Source organism: Sus scrofa, chromosome 2, assembly GCF_000003025.6.
Source record: "Sus scrofa isolate TJ Tabasco breed Duroc chromosome 2, Sscrofa11.1, whole genome shotgun sequence".
Taxonomy (NCBI): Eukaryota; Metazoa; Chordata; class Mammalia; order Artiodactyla; family Suidae; genus Sus; species Sus scrofa.
The window spans coordinates 134239561-134256846 of NC_010444.4; the positions used below are offsets into that span (position 1 = coordinate 134239561).

Genomic DNA, 17286 nt, shown 5'->3' on the forward strand with positions numbered 1-17286 from the left:
GATCGGCCCAGAGCTACGAAACTAGTTCACAGCAATTGCTGGCATTCAAGCCCAGGTCTGGAAAGCTGGAAAGCATGCCCCAGGATACCAGCTCTCCCTAGGCAAAGCCGGGGAGGCTTAGGAAATAGGTGATGCGCAGGTTAGTCCCGCGTGACACACGTGGATAACGTTTGTCCCCAAAACCCCAGGTGGACAACTCATTCCCTGTGCATTTCCACAAGGCCTGCCCCGTGGCCAATCATAACGCCAGCTCCATCTACAGCCCAAAAGGCCCTGATAGTCTGATTCTCCAACTTTTCGGTCTGGTTTCCTTTTTTTAGGAGTTTGTGAGTGATAGAAGTTATAGGATATAGGTGTTCTGGCCTTAAATGGAGACTTAATGACCAGAGCTGAAAAGCCCTCTGATCTGATGGCATCAGCCGAGGCCTTTCTCGGCCAGGGTGTGTCCACAGGTAAGACAAAGCAGGCCTGGGTCTTCCCTGGAGCCGTGCTCCCAGGAAGGACAGGTCAGGTGACCCCTCTGACACCTTCCAAGGACAAGGCGCTGCCAGTGACAAGTGACACCCTGCTAGGGTTCTGGGTTCTAGGCACAGACTGCGCCTCCCTGGAGCCAGGGCCTTACCTGCACCATTCGCTCAAACATGTGTGCTAAAGGCAAATAGGAAATGTGCACATCCGCACAAGTGGGAGCCCACTGACTCTGTAAGAAAACAGAAGGAGCCCAGGCAAGGCCCGGTCAGTCAGGCGGGCGTCTTACCTGGATGACTCTCTCAAACATGTGAGCCAGAGGCAGGAAGGAGATGAGCACATCGTCCTGTCTCGGAAAGATCACTTTCTGCAGGTGCCGGGCATGGGAGACAGAAAGGAAAGAAACACTGACAGGAAGACGACAAGAGAGTCATAAAACAATAAAGAGAAAATGACCTGGATGGGCAAACAGGAAGAGGGGGAGGGCAGTCAGGAGGGGAGGGGGCACAGAGGGGGGGGAAATGAGAGAGGGAAGGAGAGAGAGGAAGAGGGAAGGCGCAGAGAGAAGAGAGACAGGGCAGCGTAGGAAGCGGAGTGTTAGGTCGAAGCGCCAGTGGGTCTAGTTATCTGCAGAAGCAAAGAGCCAGTTGAAGCACACATAAACCAGCAGAGTCAGCTCCGCAGGGAAGCTCGGGGAGGCCTGCTCCTCGCTCACAGTCCTTGGCACTCGCGCCGCCCTCCCCACGCCTGCAGGGTCTGCCTCAGGCCCCATTTCACCACCTGCCCCGGGGCCACTCGGCCAGGGATGTGGAGGGTCTCAGCTTGTCGGCAACTTCTAGTTCTGCTTCCAGAGGAAGGGGCACAGGGGACCCTAGACCTATGCCCACTGGGGCTGGAGTACATGCCCCATACAGAGGCATGGTGGTTGGGACCAGGCCCCCAGGCCATGACCTGTGAACGGGGCTTAAAAGACATGGACCGGACGGACCCCACTCCCTGGGATGGGACTGGCTTCAGGGACCAGGCTGTTCCGGTCACGGAGCCCTGCTCCTCAGGGACAAGCTCTCCCCAGTTGACTTCCCTGCTCGCCGCCCTTTTTCAGAGGTCTTCACGCCCCCGGGCTGGCTTCTGGAGGAGGTTGGATGAGCCCTGGGAACTGTGCTCCCGGCTCCCGGCTGGGGCTCAGCTACCGAGAATCTCTCAGCGATTGCTACAAAAATATGTAATTATTTGGCATAGGCTTCATAATGCCACCTGACACACCCATAAATGTGGGTAGTGATTTTCTCCAGAGTAGAGACCATGCTTAACTTGTATGAAAAGGTACATTCCTTTCTCCTTAAGGAGACGGTAGGACACTCAGATACTCACCACTTGTGGGAAAAGGTCCTTCTTTCTTAGTTGGTTAAAAATGCTAACATGCTTTTGTCAGACCAACACATCCAGCTTTTTTTAGGTTTACCTTTTTTTAAGTACAGCTTTATAAATTGGCAGTTGCCGTTGTTTCTCAGACTCTAGTAGTCCTTAAACACAAAATGACTGAATTAAACCCTGACCTACTTGGAAAAACAAGTTATTAAGGATTCCTCTCTAAGTAAAGGTACACCGAAAACCATAGGCATCTCAGTTTTTGAAGTTAAAAATGCAAAAGAGGTTTCCACATTTTTCTTTCTGCTATCTGAGCACTCTGAGAAAACCACTGCGTATTTATCAGGTTATGGATCATTTCACTGCTTGGGGTTCAAAGTGTCTGCCAAAGTGAGGTTGTTCTAATGAGAACAGTGACTCCTGCCTGTGAAAGGCAGCTCAGGTTATATCGGGGGGAAAAAAAAGAAAAGAGGTCCTCCAAGGCTTGAGGGTGGCCTCCAGAGACACCCGCATTAAAGAGTCTACGTTATTCACCTCTGTCACTTTCAGAAAGCCTGAGAAATCAGCCACCACGTTCCCATGGGTGAGCATCGCACCTTTTGGGTTCCCTGAAAGGAGAGAGCAAGAAGAAGAATTAGCTGGCAGCTCAAGGGTCATCACCCTTTGGGAATAGTGCCAGAGCCAGCAGTCTCAGACACCCAGTACTGTCCACCCAAGGCTGTGGCCTCCGGCAACAGCCATCCTCAGTCTCAGGCAGATGAGTGCTGTGTTCAAGCCTATAGACACTTGAATCCCACTTGGAGGCTCCCAGCTGCTTGAGACCAGAAGGCAGGTGACACAGCCGCCCAGGCGGGGGTGCCCCCAGGCCTGAAGAATTAGCTATTTGTGGCCTGTGCCTTCCTTTCTGCCACCTTCAGGGAGCACAGGTTCTTGGTCCCGTCTCCTTAAACACACCTGTAACCTATGCTATCCTCTGGACCTGAGCAGGTCTAGTCTGCAGAATCCAGGGGTCAACTGTGCTGGGAGAGGACTTCCTTGCTGCACCAGGCACCTGTGAAGACCCCAGCTCAGCCCAGCCCTTCCAGAGCACCGGGCAGCTCTCCCACCTGCTCATCAGCAGAGACGGGATGTGGACATTCTTGCTTTGTCTTGATACAACCTTTCACTAACGCTTATGAGGAAGCCCCGGCTGCTACGGTGGCTCAGGGGACAGAGGCCAGGTGGGGACTGAGGGCACAGCAGGCTGGGAAGGAAGGCTGCTTAGCCACATTTCATGCCAGATGGACACCACACTGGCACTGCTGCTGGGCTCAAATTCTGGCCTTGTCTCTCACTGCCAGCCTAACACAGGAAACACATTTCTTCTCTCTCAGCTTCCTCATCTGTAAAATTGGGACAATGACACTCACCTCATAGGGCTTCTGAAGCCCTAAGGACCTAAGCCATGTACAGGAGATATTAAACGAGAACATTCCACTGAGGCAGCAGATACAAGAGCTGTGAAACTCCCCAAATGAGGGGCCAGACCCAGACCATGTGCAGAACTTAGCCAAGAACTGGCAAATAAACCAATATGTTAACTTTGCAACCCTCACCCAGAAAGATGGAATAAAAGGGCTGAGCTGGAGATCAAGAGAGGTTTGTAGTAAATGCCACCAAATTGTTTGCTTTAAAAAAATGGTTAATGTTATGCACTATGAATTTCACCACAATAAGAAAGACACAGAAAGAGATGAAAAGAATGAGGGAGAATTTGTGAGAAGGATTTCTTGGCTTGAGATCCACACTGAGTTCTTTTTTTTTTTTTTTTTTGTCTTTTGTCCTTTAGGGCCACACCCACAACACATGGAGGTTCCCAAGTTAGGGGGTCTAATCAGAGATGTTTCTGCCAGCCTACGCCACAGCCTACGCCACACCAGATCTGAGCCACGTCTGCGACCTGCACCACAGCTCATGGCAATGCCAGATCCTTAACCCACTAAGCGAGGCCAGGGATTGAACCTGCACTTCATGGTTCCTAGTCGAATTCGTTTCAGCTGCGCCCCAATGGGAACTCCCACGCTGAGTTCTATAGTCCATCACAAAGGCAGGAGTGAGGATCCCCTCGCAACTCCAACCTGAAACCTAAGCTAACTCAGCCCTAATGGGATTGATTAGAGCCCAATCATGTTCCCTACAACCAGGAGTCCCAATAAGAATGCTGACGGAGGCTGCAGCTACAGTAAATCAATCAGCCCCAGAAGCTGGATATGGAGTCTGCAGAAGGAACATCAGGTGGTGCTGGGGAGGGTGTGTTAAAAAGGAGTCTTGTCCATGAGCTGGTTTCCCCGCCAAAAGCAGGGCGTAGCAATCCAGAGTCTACCAGGGAGAGAAGCCAGAGTGGAGTGGGGAGCAGACACCCAAAGGAGGGTCCTGCTGCCGCAGGAGAACTCCTGAAAACAGAGCCAGGAGTACACGTGTGCCCAAACTGCTTCCCCGCTTTCCTCTCCCACTTGGTCTCCTTCCCCACTTGCATCTGGTGGGCGGGGGAGAAATCCTCACTAGCCAGCTGAGAGCTGAGGACCGGGAGGAGGAAGAACACCAGAGGCCAGCAAGGAAGGAAGACCAGGCCTCCCCAGCCAAGCCTGCACCCAGTCCCTGCTGGGAAGGGAGGTACAAGGAAGCAGACAGGTTCATATTCTGGACCGACCGTAATTCTGAATGAAGACTGTGACTGTGGGAGTTTCCATCACGGCGCCACAGAAACGAATCTGACTAGGAACCATGAGGTTGCGGGTTCAATCCCTGGCTTCGCTCAGTGGGTTAAGGACCTGGTGTTGCCGTGAGCTGTGGTGTAGGTCGCAGATACGGCTCGGATCCCTTGTTGTTGTAGCTGTAGCGTAGGCTGGCAGCTGTAGCTCCGATTAGAACCCTAGCCTGGGAACCTCCATAGGCTGCTGGTGAGGCCCTAAAAAAACAAACAAACAAAAATAATAAAAATAAAAGTAAATAAAAATTACGTTTCCTAATAAGTAGCTGTTAAAATTTTTCCTTTTCAGATGACGATCCATGAAATCTGTTTTCCCCCTCTTTGGCCTTTCATCCCAGCATCTTTCTTCAATCCCAGGCCCATATTATCTCCTAAATATAAATGCCACAGAGTTCCTAGGCCCATGAACTATTTTTAGAGTATCACCCAAAATTTTCATCTGTGGATTCTCAAATTTTGGAATTTTCTAAGCAACACTGCCAAAATACTAGGTATGAAATCAGAACTGTCCAAAATATGGTCCTATGCTATACAGCTTTAGATCTGCTAGGCTGGCTGATATGCTCACGCCTAGTATAACCCCAGGGTGGATGGTTTGAGAATCTCAAGAGAAACTTGTCTTCATGGATGAAAAATTTCTAAAGCCTCCATTCAATTCAGGCCAGAACACACACAATGGTAGTAGTTATTCAATTCTGCTTAATTAGACAAGTCCTTTTCCTCTCCAACATGATGAGAAAATCTTACGCCTTTTAGAAACCAATGTTTTCTTGTGGATATAAATGACATGTTATAAACTTCTACTGAGTTACAGAATTTTTAAATATTCCACAAAATATTAAAATTATTTTCTTAGGCGTTCGCATCATTGCTCAGTGGTAACAAACCCAACTAGTCCTTGCTCAGTGGGTTAAGGATCCGGTGTCGCCATGAACTGTGTGGTGTAGGTGGCAGATATGGCTCGGATCTGGTGTTGCATGGCTATGGTGTAGGCTGGCAGCTACAGCTCTGATTCGACCCTGGCCCGGGAACTTACATATGCTGCAGGTGCAGGCCTAAAAAGACAAGATGATTATTATCTCAAGTCATCGCTAGAAGTGGTCCCAAAGGATAAAGGAGAAGTTGACAACAAATTCTGGGAGAAGACTTTGAGGCCCAGTCTCAAAGGGGGACTGGGAGGTGAGAGGTGAGCCTTTGGAAAGCCTCTGCTTTCTTCTCTGATTCAGGACGACAACAGACTTCTGGCAGCACTTGTTTTAAACATGAGGTGGAAATGTTCCCAAGTTGCTCACATGGAGGACAGGTCTAAGCACTACTAGCTAGACCGACGGGCAATCAAAGCTGCAGAATCGCCATGACCTCTGGTTCTCTCCTTTTCTAAGGCGACGTCAATAGGAGGCCCTGCTACCCAGGCCTCGACGCTTCAGCAGTATGAGGCCTATGGTCCATTTCCCACCTTGTATTCACAAGTTAGCAGCACTGCACTTCATTTTCTCTCTAGCTACTAAAAGAAAAAAAAAAAACAAAAAACAAAAAAACCTCCCCTAGTTTCAGATTCTGCAAACAGCATTTTGGTTTCAGCCAGTGTTCCTGGGTGGGCCACCCATGGCTGATACACAGAGGGCATTTCACTGGGTGAAGATCTGCCCTGGTTGGATGTTGGCTCCAAGTAGGAGCAGCTGTGGGCTGATGCTGAGCCCAAGGTCTCTCTTGCAGGAGTGGGCGGGAGGGGGGCTGGGAGCAGTGCTGGGCCCTCCAGCCAGGGGCTCCTCTGGCTGCTTGTTGCTGCTTTCACACAAAGGTGGGTTTTTGGTGACAGAAACGCTCTGAAAGTTGTACAGTGCAGATAGAGAGTTCATTTCCCTGCTACCAGTTCCTCCTTTTTTTACAGTTGAGGCTTACTTCCATCGACCCCCTTATCCACCAATTTCTTAAAAAATCAGATTTGCAGCAACATGGATGGAACTAGAGACTCTTATACTAAGTGCTGTAAGTCTGAAAGAGAAAGACTAAATACCATGTGATATCACTTATATCTGGAATCAAATATACAGCACAAATGAACTTTTCCACAGAAAAGAAACACATGGGCATGGAGATCAGACTTGTGGTTGCCAAGGGGGAGGGGGAGGGAGTGGGACGGACTGGGAATTGGGGGTTAATAGATACAAACTATTGCCTTTGGGGTGGATAAGCAGCGAGATCCAGCTATAGAGCACTGGAAACTATATCCAGTCACTTATGATGGATGCTGATAATGTGAGAAAAAGGAACATATGTGTGTATGTGTGACTGGGTCACCATGCTGTACAGTAGAAAATTGACAGAACACTATAAACCAGCTATAATGGAAAAAAATAAAAATCATTATTAAAAAATGGAAGGTAAAAAATCAGACTTGAGGACTAGCAGGAATACATATAATAACCATAATAGCAGCCAATTACCAAACATTAATATGGGCACTGTGCCAGGCATTTCATATGTTATCTCTTTAAACAACCCTATGCTACTGGTATTGGATGTATTCATTTAATATCCAAATAAATTAAGGCTTAAGAGATGTTAAAATGTTTCCCCTAAAGCTGCATAGTAAGAGTGCCACAATGTAGCACTGTTTGTTTGTTTGTTTGTCTTTTCTAGGGCTGCACCCTCGGCATATGGAGGTTTCCCAGGCCAAGGGGTGAATTGGAGCTACCGCTGCCAACCTACACCAGAGCCACAGCAACGCAGGATCCGAGCCACGTCTGCAACCTACACCACAGCTCATGGCAACGCCGGATCCTTAACCCACTGAGCAAGGCCAGGGACTGAACCTACAACCTCATGGTTCCTAGTGGGATTCGTTAACCACTGAGCCACGACGGGAACTCTGCCACGATGTAATTTTACGCATGTGCTCACACAGGTCTTGAATGGACTGGTACAAAACACACAGGTCAAGGTGAGCATTTTCCCAGAGAGATGCCCTTTGAGCAGCCACAGTTGTCGAGCTGATGGGCATTTCCACGCTCAGCTCGAGCACTGGGCTTCCCTGGGCATCCTCAATGGAACAGAAGAGATGCTTCAGTTCCAGGGGCTGCCACCTCCTCCTCTGCCTCCCGGCCCCACTGCCACCACTGAGAAGGGACCCCGCCAGCTCCTCCACGCTGAGGCCCTTTCCTATGACCCCAGACACAGGACCCTCTCACCTACCCTCCCTCTCAAGCTGGACTCCTGTGTCCCTCACTGTGGCCACTCTCCTGCCAAGCGCCTCAGCTCCCAGGCCTCCTCTGGAGCGCCCCACTCTGATAACCCCCCCCAAATCAATCCAGCCGCCCACCTTTTCCTCTCCTCCCACAATGAGACCCCAGAAGGGTTCTCGTCACAGCAACTGTCACATGGCGCCCCTTAGACTCTGGTCCATTCATGACACCTCTCACCCTCAGGCCCAGACCCTGACCCCTACTCCATGGAGGGGATCCCCCATCTTCCCGGCCTCCCAGAGTCCTTCCTTCCTCCCTTCTCCCCCCAGCTGGGGGCTACATCTCTTAAGGGTCCTTGGAAGCCTCCTCTCTCACCCGACCTGAACCAAAGCTGTGACGGCTTTGCTTGGTGAGCTGAAGTCCCCAGTCCTCTATCTCCAGTGGCTCTCTCTCGACCCTTTCAGATATTTCTAGGAAAATAACAAAAACGCCACCCTCCCTCAACCCCATGGTCCCCCATCAGCTGCCACTCTTTTTTTTTTTTTGCCATTTCTTGGGCTGCTCCCATGGCATATGGAGTTTCCCAGGCTAGGGGTCTAATCGGAGTTGTAGCTGCCAGCCTATGTCAGAGCCACAGCAATGCGGGATCCAAGCCCCATTTGCGACCTACACCACAGCTCACGGCAACGCCAGATCCTTAACCCACTGAGCAAGGGCAGGGATCAAACCCGCAACCTCATGGTTCCTAGTCGGATTCGTTAACCACTGCGCCACGACGGGAACTCCTCAGCTGCCACTCTTGTTCTCCATCATCTCTTCACAGCTAATCTTTTTCTTTTTTAAAATAAACTCTTACAGTGTAACAAACATATGGAAAAGTGCCCAAATAAGTGTGTAGCTCAAAAGATTTTTTTCAAAGTGAACTTACCTGGGCGACTAACACCCAGATCAAGAAACAGAACATTAGGAGTTCCCATCGTGGCTCAGCAGTTAACAAATCCGACTAGGAACCATGAGGTTGCAGGTTCGGTCCCTGGCCTTGCTCAATGGGTTAAGGATCCGGGGTTGCCGTGACCGTGGTGTAGGTCACAGATGCAGCTCAGATCCCGCGTTGCTGTCGCTGTGGGGTAGGCTGGCGGCTACAGCTCCGATTAAACCCCTAACCTGGGAACCTCCACATGCTGCAGGTGCGGCCCTAGAATAGACAGAAAAAAAAAAAAAAAAAAAAAAAAAAAAAAAAGAAAGAACCAAAACATTATCAGCATTCCAGGGCATGGTTATCCTGGAAGGGCAACCAACATCCTGACTTCTAAAAGCGGAGGCTCCTTTCTCCTCTTTCTTTGTGGGGCTGCACCCACATCATACAGAGGTTCTTAGGCTAGGAGTCGAATCACAGCAACACCAGATGCTTAAGCCACTGAGGGAGACCAGGGATTGAACCCGCATCCTGAGAGATAACAGTTGGGTTCGTTACCACTGAGCCACAACCGGAACTCCATAAACGCAGAGACTCCTTTACTGTGTTTTGTAAAATTCTTCTTTGGCCACACTTATAGCATGCGGAAGTTTCCAGGCCAGGGATCAAACCCACGCCACAGCAGTCACTACAGCTACAGCAGTGACAATGCCTGATCCTTAACCCACTGAGCCACCAGGGAACTCCTACTAAGAAGGATATGTTTTTACAAGACTGTATTTTCTTCTCTTGGAAGAGAGGGTACATGAACTCATAAGGATACATCTGAACTACCATTCATGAGGCCCACTTTCCCAAACTGGGCTCTGTTACTACCCACATTATCTTTTATTTGGAGAGAGTGGTTAAGATTTCAGACCAGCTAATAGTTGCTAAGAAATGAAGCACCCATCAGCCATCCCTGAGTATAGTACATCCCAAGCTCCCACCTCATCCAGGGCCTTCTTGGCCTGACTAGTGGCTCCAAAGCATTGGCTTATTCCGGGACTCTTCATAAACGTTTCCATCACACACCAAGAGGAAAACCTTTCCAGAAGGGTTCCACCAGAATCATAATTCAAATGTCAGTTCAGATCATACCTCCCAACTTTCCCCATTGAAAGAACAATGTAACTCTTGAAGAGGCTGAAGCCAGGACACTTAGGGCAGAAGGGAGCTGCATTCTCGGCTGTGAGGTATTGGACAAGGGGATGATGCCTATGCAACCAGAGGCACAGGCTTAGGCGAATGCCAGAGGAAACCCAAGTGCACGGCCAAGACGCCTGCTCACTCCTCCAGCTGTGCCCTGGCACCAGCCATATCTCTGGATGGAAAGGTCTGAGGACCAAACCATGACCTGTTTTCCAGGCTCATTACCACCTATTTCCACCACATAGAGCTCAGACAGGATGCTCAGCTTCTAATTGTGATTCCACGGTCTGAAAAAGTACTGGACCTCATGAGGCCGGCCCCCTCCAGGTAGGCAACAGCACCACTGCATCATCAAGCTCTCTCCCAGATACAGAGGCTGCATCTGTGACTTAGGGACTCGTTATAAGCCAGAGGGCACTCTTGAACAGCAAGTGTCCAAAGCTAAAAGCTTAGAGTGACCTGCTCCCAAACCCAGGGTGGGGGGACACATCACCAAAATTTCACGCTGTGAAACTCTTGACAAAAAGCAACATAAACCTGAAGGGCATTTCTGAATCCCGGGATGGCTCCAGATGTCAGCTCCTGGAGAGCAAGGACTGTGTTATTCTCTTTTGACAAGGCTTAGTGGTATGCTGGAAATTCTCAAATTCTTAAATTAATGGCAAAAATCCATTTCGATTCAGTAAAATCCTGTGTGTCACGATCCGCTCACAAGGATAGTCCTGCCTGTGGAGCTGAGCAAGGATCTGCCAAATGCCTTAGAGGCTTCGTCTGAGAAAGGCATGGGAGTCCCAGTTCACTGCCCATCAAGAGCTGTCCTCCAGACAGGCCAGTTCTGGGTCTGGAAACTTCTTGCCCATTCAGGACAAGGGCAAGTGACTTCCTGTGTCACAGGATGAGACAGATGGAGCGGCATCTCGAGAGCGCCTCACAGATGAAGAGCACTGGGCTTGGAGGTAGGAAAACAGGGCATAGGCCCTCTGCCTCCACAGGCCGGTGTCCCCTGGGACAGTCCCCACCCCTGCCTACCTCACAGGCTGTGCTGAAGCCCAGGGGTGCAGTGATCGGGTGAACAGGCCACCGTAGACTGTAAAGGGCTGTGCCTATGGCCGTGTTCCTCTGGGGCAGTCTGCCTTCCCCAGGAAGCCCTCCTGGGCTGTTCCCACTGATGCTGGCGCATGCGCTCCTCTGTCAGCACCGGACATGGAGGGCGTCATTCCTGCTGGTCCTCTTCCTGAGAGCCTCGCCCACGGCATGCCAGCCCCAGAGCAGCTGCCCTTTCACACACCCTCCCATCTCCTACTGGGCACCTTTAACCACCCTCATCAAAGGTGAGAAGCTGGCGACAGTGGTGGCATAGAGGTTAAGGGGAGTGGCTCGTAGCCCCCAGCAAGTGGTGGAGGTGGGACTCAAAACTAGGTTCTCAGACACCAAACTGCACACTCCTTCCTCAATCCCTGACACAGAGGCTGCAGAGGGTGAGAAGCCCTTCTGAGCAATGATGTGTTTGTAGCACTGGCCCCTGGGAGCAGCAGGAAGGACCCAGCGTCTGAAGCTCAGCCCATCCCAGAGAGGGCACCAGAGACTCCTGCAGTCGGCCACGCTGCCGAGGCTGCCAGGGAAGGGCGCAGGTAGCCCTGGCTGGTGAGCTAGGAGCCTCTGCTTACCTGTCGTGCCGCTTGTGAAACACACAATGGAAAGGTCACTGGGTTTTGGGGGCTGCAGAAGTGAGAAGAGGAGTGTGTTAAAGATACCAAGCGTGGCCAACCGGGGCCCAAGATCCCCAGGCCCCTCCACCAGCCAGCCCCTCTGTGCCCTTCCCTGGGCACATATGCTATCTGCGGGTGCAGCCGTGCATCGGCACGCGTTCATGGCCCTGCAGGCTGTCGTTGGACAGGTGGGCCAGCAAGTCCCCAGCAAAGGGGAAGGAAAGCCAAGGAAACCCACCTGGGCATGGACGCTGCTGTCCCACTAAGCTCACACCTCGTCCTGCTGCCTCCCTGCTTGAGCTGAATTCTCAGGGCACTGGGCTGCAGGGGCCACATGCAGGCCTCTCCCAAAGATCTCATCTCTCTAGGGGATGGGACCCACTTCCTCTCAAATGTCTGGAAACAGAACCTGTAGCCCAGCATCTGAGCTGCCCACTCTGTCCCTAAGACTGCTCTGCATTGGGCCCTTGCCCTGGCACTGCCCATACAGTCCTGGGGTCACTGGGAGGAGCCCCCCCAGGACCATGTGCATGTAGAGGACAGCTTCCTGGAGGAGGTGACATGAGATAGACGGAAGAACAAGTGAGACGCCTCCAGATGAAGCAAGGGTGTGCCTTCTGGGAGAGGAAGCAGCCTGGGCACAGGCAGGGGCACAGGACACGGCGGGAGAGCAGTGCTCCGAGGCTGGGGCACGGTGTGTGGGAGGTGGGCGCACCCCAGGGGATACCCGTGAAGGGCCCTGGGAAGCAGGGATGTGACCCGCTGAGACTGCGTGTGAGGAAGCTCACAGGGTGGTGAAGGGAATGGGAAGGGCTGAGAGGCAGGGACAGCTGGAGGCAAGACGCCTGGTGAGAAGGCTGAAGGCCCCACAGGGCCCGACCCAGGGGCAGGGGGCAGCAACCCCCACGGGGGACTAGCGCCTAGGGAGGCTCGCCCAGGGGGTGACCCACAGAAAAGTTCACAAAGACGAACAAGGACAGCAGATGCCACAAGGCGTCCCCTTCCGGCTCTGTCCCTGCTCTGCCCATCCTGTCCGCTGGTGTGAAATGCAAATCCTTTCAGAGAAACACTTACTGGAGATCCAAGGGTGGCCTGGACCGGCTGTCCTTTTTTCCTTCCCACTCCAATGTCTGACTCCTATTCCAGGTCCCCCTCTGGACCCACACTCACAGAGGTCCTCAGTACCCGGAGGGGACATTTGTTGAGGGGTTTATAACACAGGGGGGGTGCTGGTCTGCCTCTCTACCAAGCCCTTGTGCAGAATGCTGGGGTCTGTGAGGAGGGGCCCTGGACACCATTTTGCTCCGCAGAGACCTGCTGGCAGACGCGCTTACCACAGGGACGTGGTGATTCCGCTGGCCACAGTCCTGTAAGAGGAAAACATTGTTTTTAAATGCTCAAAAGTTCCAATCTATCAAAAAAAAAAAAAACTCCTAAATCTACTCAGTACAGTATGCTTTGCTCCTGCACCAAGCCCAGAGGGCAAGCTCCCTGCCCCTCTGTGGCCCATGTGAAGACACCACCTCAATGGCCTGCGACCCAGGGAGAGCCCAGATGCTGTGCACATGTGCAATGGGGAGCCAGCTTGAGGGGCCCACAGTAGGTCTAGACACATGCTCAACACAGAGTGGCTGGGTGGCTTGGGCCACCCGGTAAGTGGTCAGGGCCGGAGGGGCTGATGGGGGCTGCCAGCATAGGTGTGTCCCCTAAAGCTGTGAAGGGGCACAGGCTTGTGGGTATACATAAGAGCAGACAGGGAGTGGGAGTTCCCATCGTGGCGCAGCAGAAACAAATCGGACTAGGAACCATGAGGTTGCACATTCGATCCCTGGCCCCGCTCAGTGGGTCAAGGATCCGGTGTTGCCACGAGCTGTGGTGTAGGTCACAGATGCGGCTTGGATCTGGTGTTGCTGTGGCTGTGGCTAGGCCAGCAGCTGTAGCTCTGATTGGACCCCTAGCCTGGGAACTTCCATGTGCCGCGGGAGCAGCCCTAAAAAGCGAAAAAGAGCAGGCAGGGAGGGAGGCAGAAAGAGAATGGAGGGCCCCGGGGCCTACATTTGGTAGGACACAGTGGGGGCCAGCTGCCACGGAGCAAGGCCTGAGGCCCCAGAGGCCAGGAGGTCTGTGTCACTCCAGCAGGCCACAAGCTGCCACCAACCTGATGTCTCTGGGGAGGGCAAACAAAGAAAAACCAGTTCTCCTGGCTGATGGGGGTCAGACACATCTGCAAGAACCTCTCCTAGACTCCCAGACCCTAGGTCTACAGTCCTGGGGCTCAGACAGGCTGATGGCTGACTGGAAGTGGGGCGCCCCAGAGGCCATGGGAGGAGCTCTGGGGCTGACTGACATCACCAGCCACCTGTTGGTGTCTGTGTCATTAACCGTGCCAACCAAGGGGGCCTGTCTCAGAGGGTGCCTGTGGGTACCAACTCCACCACCCACCACCAGCCCTCGTTAAGCCTGCCCTGTCTCAACCCTGACACACCCTGATGGCCCAAGACATCCATCCTGAGCCATAAAACGGGCAGATATGCAGCAGCTCTGGCTCAGTGGCCAACTTGCTGCGGCCGAGGAGACCGCCCACCCTGAAGCAGACTCTCACCTCCACGGCCTGCATGGACTTAACCACCACCCCGCACTCCTGCCCTCTGTCTTTCAGAGCTTCCTCGAATGGTTCCATGAGGATGATCAGCTTGAGCCCTGGCGTCTCCTTCCTCTCCACATGCTCCAGCAGAAGCGCGGCCTTCTGAGGTTTATCCACAATCACGGTGCTGATGTCGGCTGCAGGGACATCACAGAGAGTGAGGCTGTGCGGGCACCAGCTGTGACTGTGGGCAGCCCATGCCAGGCAGTAGAACCAGGGGCTGTGTTTGCCACATGAGAAGCTTGTAAATAAATACGTTCGACAGGCCTGTGAACCATGAATTATGTGCAAGGGAAAGTGCATGGCGCCTGGATGGAGCCAAGGGCAGAAGGCCAGAAAATCTCCTGGGGTGGATCCCACCCAAGCATTTCTTTCCCCCAGGCTCAGTCCCTGACATCCCAGGTCCGCTTGTGATATTTTCCATCAGCAGCATCTGCCTTAAGCTGAAGTGAGCTCAGAGGGTGGGCAGCCCACACGGGGCTGGGGCAGAGGCTCCTTCTTGGCAGCAGCCCCCATTCCCCCCGCCCTGTGGAAGAAGCCTTTAGGTGAAGTCCACCTGGGGCCAAAAGGGTTCAGAAAGCCAGCTCAAGGGCCAAAGCGGAAGCCCCCAGCGCCTCCTTCTCTGAGAGCAGAAGCAAAGTACTTATGAGCATCAGACAATCAGCATAACCTGAGAGGCTGCAGTGGGGTTGGGGGCCAGCCAGCAGTGGCAGGAGGGGACAGGTGGGCTCACCTGTGTTGATGATGTAGCGGATTGCCCCAGGGCCCAGGGTGTCATAGAGAGGGACCACCACCATAGAGTATGTGTAGCAAGCCAGCTCTGCGATGATCCACTGAGGAGACACGCAGGTTAGGGGAGGGGGAGCACGACGCAATAGGGCTGCACTGCCCTTAGGCCCAGGCAACTGGGTCTTTGCTCAGGGTCCTGGGCTGAGAGCTCTAGTCCGGCCCTCTGCCCAAGACAAGGGCTCCATGAGGCTGGCTGGCTGTTTAGGCCTGCTCCCCACAGCCTTCTAGACCACGCTTGTCCCAGAGAAACATGGGACACCAAACCACCCCAAGCCCACTTCGAGGGTTTGCAGGGGCTTCTTCCCCAGGCCCTCCCTCCCCATGGCTCAGGGAGCCAGCTGGTATGGTTGGGGTGGGGAGGTGGATACAGCTTGGCTGGAATGCCCACCCTCAAGTAGGGACAAAGCCAAGGGAGCAGGGGATGGCAGGGACCAAGAATCTCCATTTTTCCTCTTGTCCCAGGCCCTGGAGATAGGGGAGCGGGGCTATTCTATTGCACCCAGCCCTTTACTCCTCAGCTACCTCTAAAATCAGTTAGGGCAAATGCTCACCTCCGGTCGATTTTGTGCAAAAACACCAATAAACTGATCTGTACATGGTTTACAATTGTGCTGGAGAAGTCCAGACCCTAGAAATTCAGCCCTGTCGGCCACCTGCAGACAGACACGGGGGTGGGGACAGGAGAGCCAGGACTCTTCGGTGGGGAGGGGGATCCTCAGGTGGGATTTCTACGATCTTAGGGACCTCCCCAACCCCACCCGGGTGTCTGCAAGTCCTGAGAGGGTGCTGCCAGGACTTTGGCAGACAGGTCAGGCAAGGAAAAAATGACGCTCTGGGCCCCTCCGGGTGTCCACAAGCCCCCCGCCCAAGTGCCAGGTCTGCGTGGGTGGACAGGCTAGGGCCTCTATTACTCACCTCCTGGTAGGACAGCCACTGATAAAGCTTCTTGGGCTTCCTGAAGCCAAGACAGGGTCCATTCCCTATACAGAGATAAGCAGGTCTTATGCCAGGGAGAAGGGCAGGGGTGGGGGTGGGGGGGGTCCCTGGGCCAAGTGAACTGCTTCCTGTCTGACCTACTGCAGAGGCCAAAAAGGCCTTAATTATGCAACACGGCGTCTCCCCAAGGATGAGGGAGGCCCAGGAATGGGAACCGACAAAGTGCCAGTTGCCACCATGCCCTGTGTGATGCGGCCCCAAGAGGACACGGAGAGCTGGGGGCCACTGGGAAGAGGTGGCAGGTTGTCTCTCTGTGACCACTCACTTTGCCCCGTACCCTGGGTCATCTCAGAGGCTCGGGTTCAGAACCATGCCAGCCAGCAGCCTGGTAGTTCAAGGGTCACCAGAGGCCGCCAATGGGAGATAGAGAGCATGAACTCAGAGACGGCTTAAGATCAGAAGTCCTAAGGGCTGGAACAAAGCTGAGGTCAGCTCTTTGGCCTCATGACGTAGCTACTTGTCTGACTAGGTGGCAGGAGGGCCAAGAACGGCTTCTCTCCTCTGAATCTGAGCATGACTCACCTGCCACGCCCCCGGCACAGGCTGCTTGCCCCTACCTTGCCCTCGCTCAACCCCTGTCAATCCCTCCACACCCCCAGACCCCCTCACCTGAGATGCTAAGCCCACGACGGAACACCTCGTACATGGTCCTGGCATCATCATAGTAGTGGGTGAGCAGCTGAGGGCCATCCCCGATCACGGATCGCCGGGCCCCACCACTGTCCTACAAGCCAAGCACAGGCCAGAGAAGCTGGCTGCGGTCAGGAGAGGGCACGAGCACGCACCAAGCTGTACTCGGCATGGACGCACACCCGGGCTGTGGAGTTGGAGCTGCAATGCTCTGTGTGACCCCTCACACATGGCCGGCACACAGCTGGGCTGGACACACACAACCTCCACATACAGTCATTTACACGTGCTTTGCACACACGCCTCCTGTACGCAGCCCCAAGCACAGCTCATGCCCACGGGCCCAGTAGACACTGGTCTCCCACAGGCCAGGTGAGCACATACAAAATGCCCAGAATCATCACTGTTCATACACAGCCATGGTTCACTCATATAATGGAGTGGGCAGTGCCGGGTGGAATCAGGCTGCCCCCCTGGCATCGGGATCAACATGCCAGGGTTGGAACCATGGCGGGGGCAGTCTTTAAGAAGACAGCCATCCATCATTCACCTAACACTGTGAATTAGTTTGAGGACTGGCTTAAGGTACCTTCCCAGGAAAAGAGGCCTAGAAAGCCAGAGAGAAAACAGGGCAGGGAATG

General features: G+C 53.2%; 1 protein-coding gene across 9 annotated transcripts in view; it reads right to left on the bottom strand.

Annotated features, from left to right (window-relative positions):
* Positions 1-17286, bottom strand: part of ACSL6 (acyl-CoA synthetase long-chain family member 6) — a 67946-nt gene that overhangs the window by 28646 nt on the left and 22014 nt on the right. For 6 of the 9 annotated variants that reach the window (XM_013995103.2, XM_005661634.3, XM_013995102.2 and 3 more), the window contains 9 exons: positions 16625-16739; positions 15935-15999; positions 15571-15672; positions 14964-15063; positions 14189-14367; positions 12921-12953; positions 11545-11596; positions 2371-2444; positions 623-700 (listed from right to left, as the gene is read on the bottom strand). In XM_013995103.2, coding sequence (XP_013850557.1) covers positions 623-700; positions 2371-2444; positions 11545-11596; positions 12921-12953; positions 14189-14367; positions 14964-15063; positions 15571-15672; positions 15935-15999; positions 16625-16739 — 798 coding nt within the window. Of the gene's footprint in view, positions 1-622; positions 701-757; positions 836-2370; positions 2445-11544; positions 11597-12920; positions 12954-14188; positions 14368-14963; positions 15064-15570; positions 15673-15934; positions 16000-16624; positions 16740-17286 lie in introns of all 9 variants that reach the window. The other 3 variants (XM_021084743.1, XM_005661633.3, XM_021084741.1) reach the window with 1 other exon arrangement.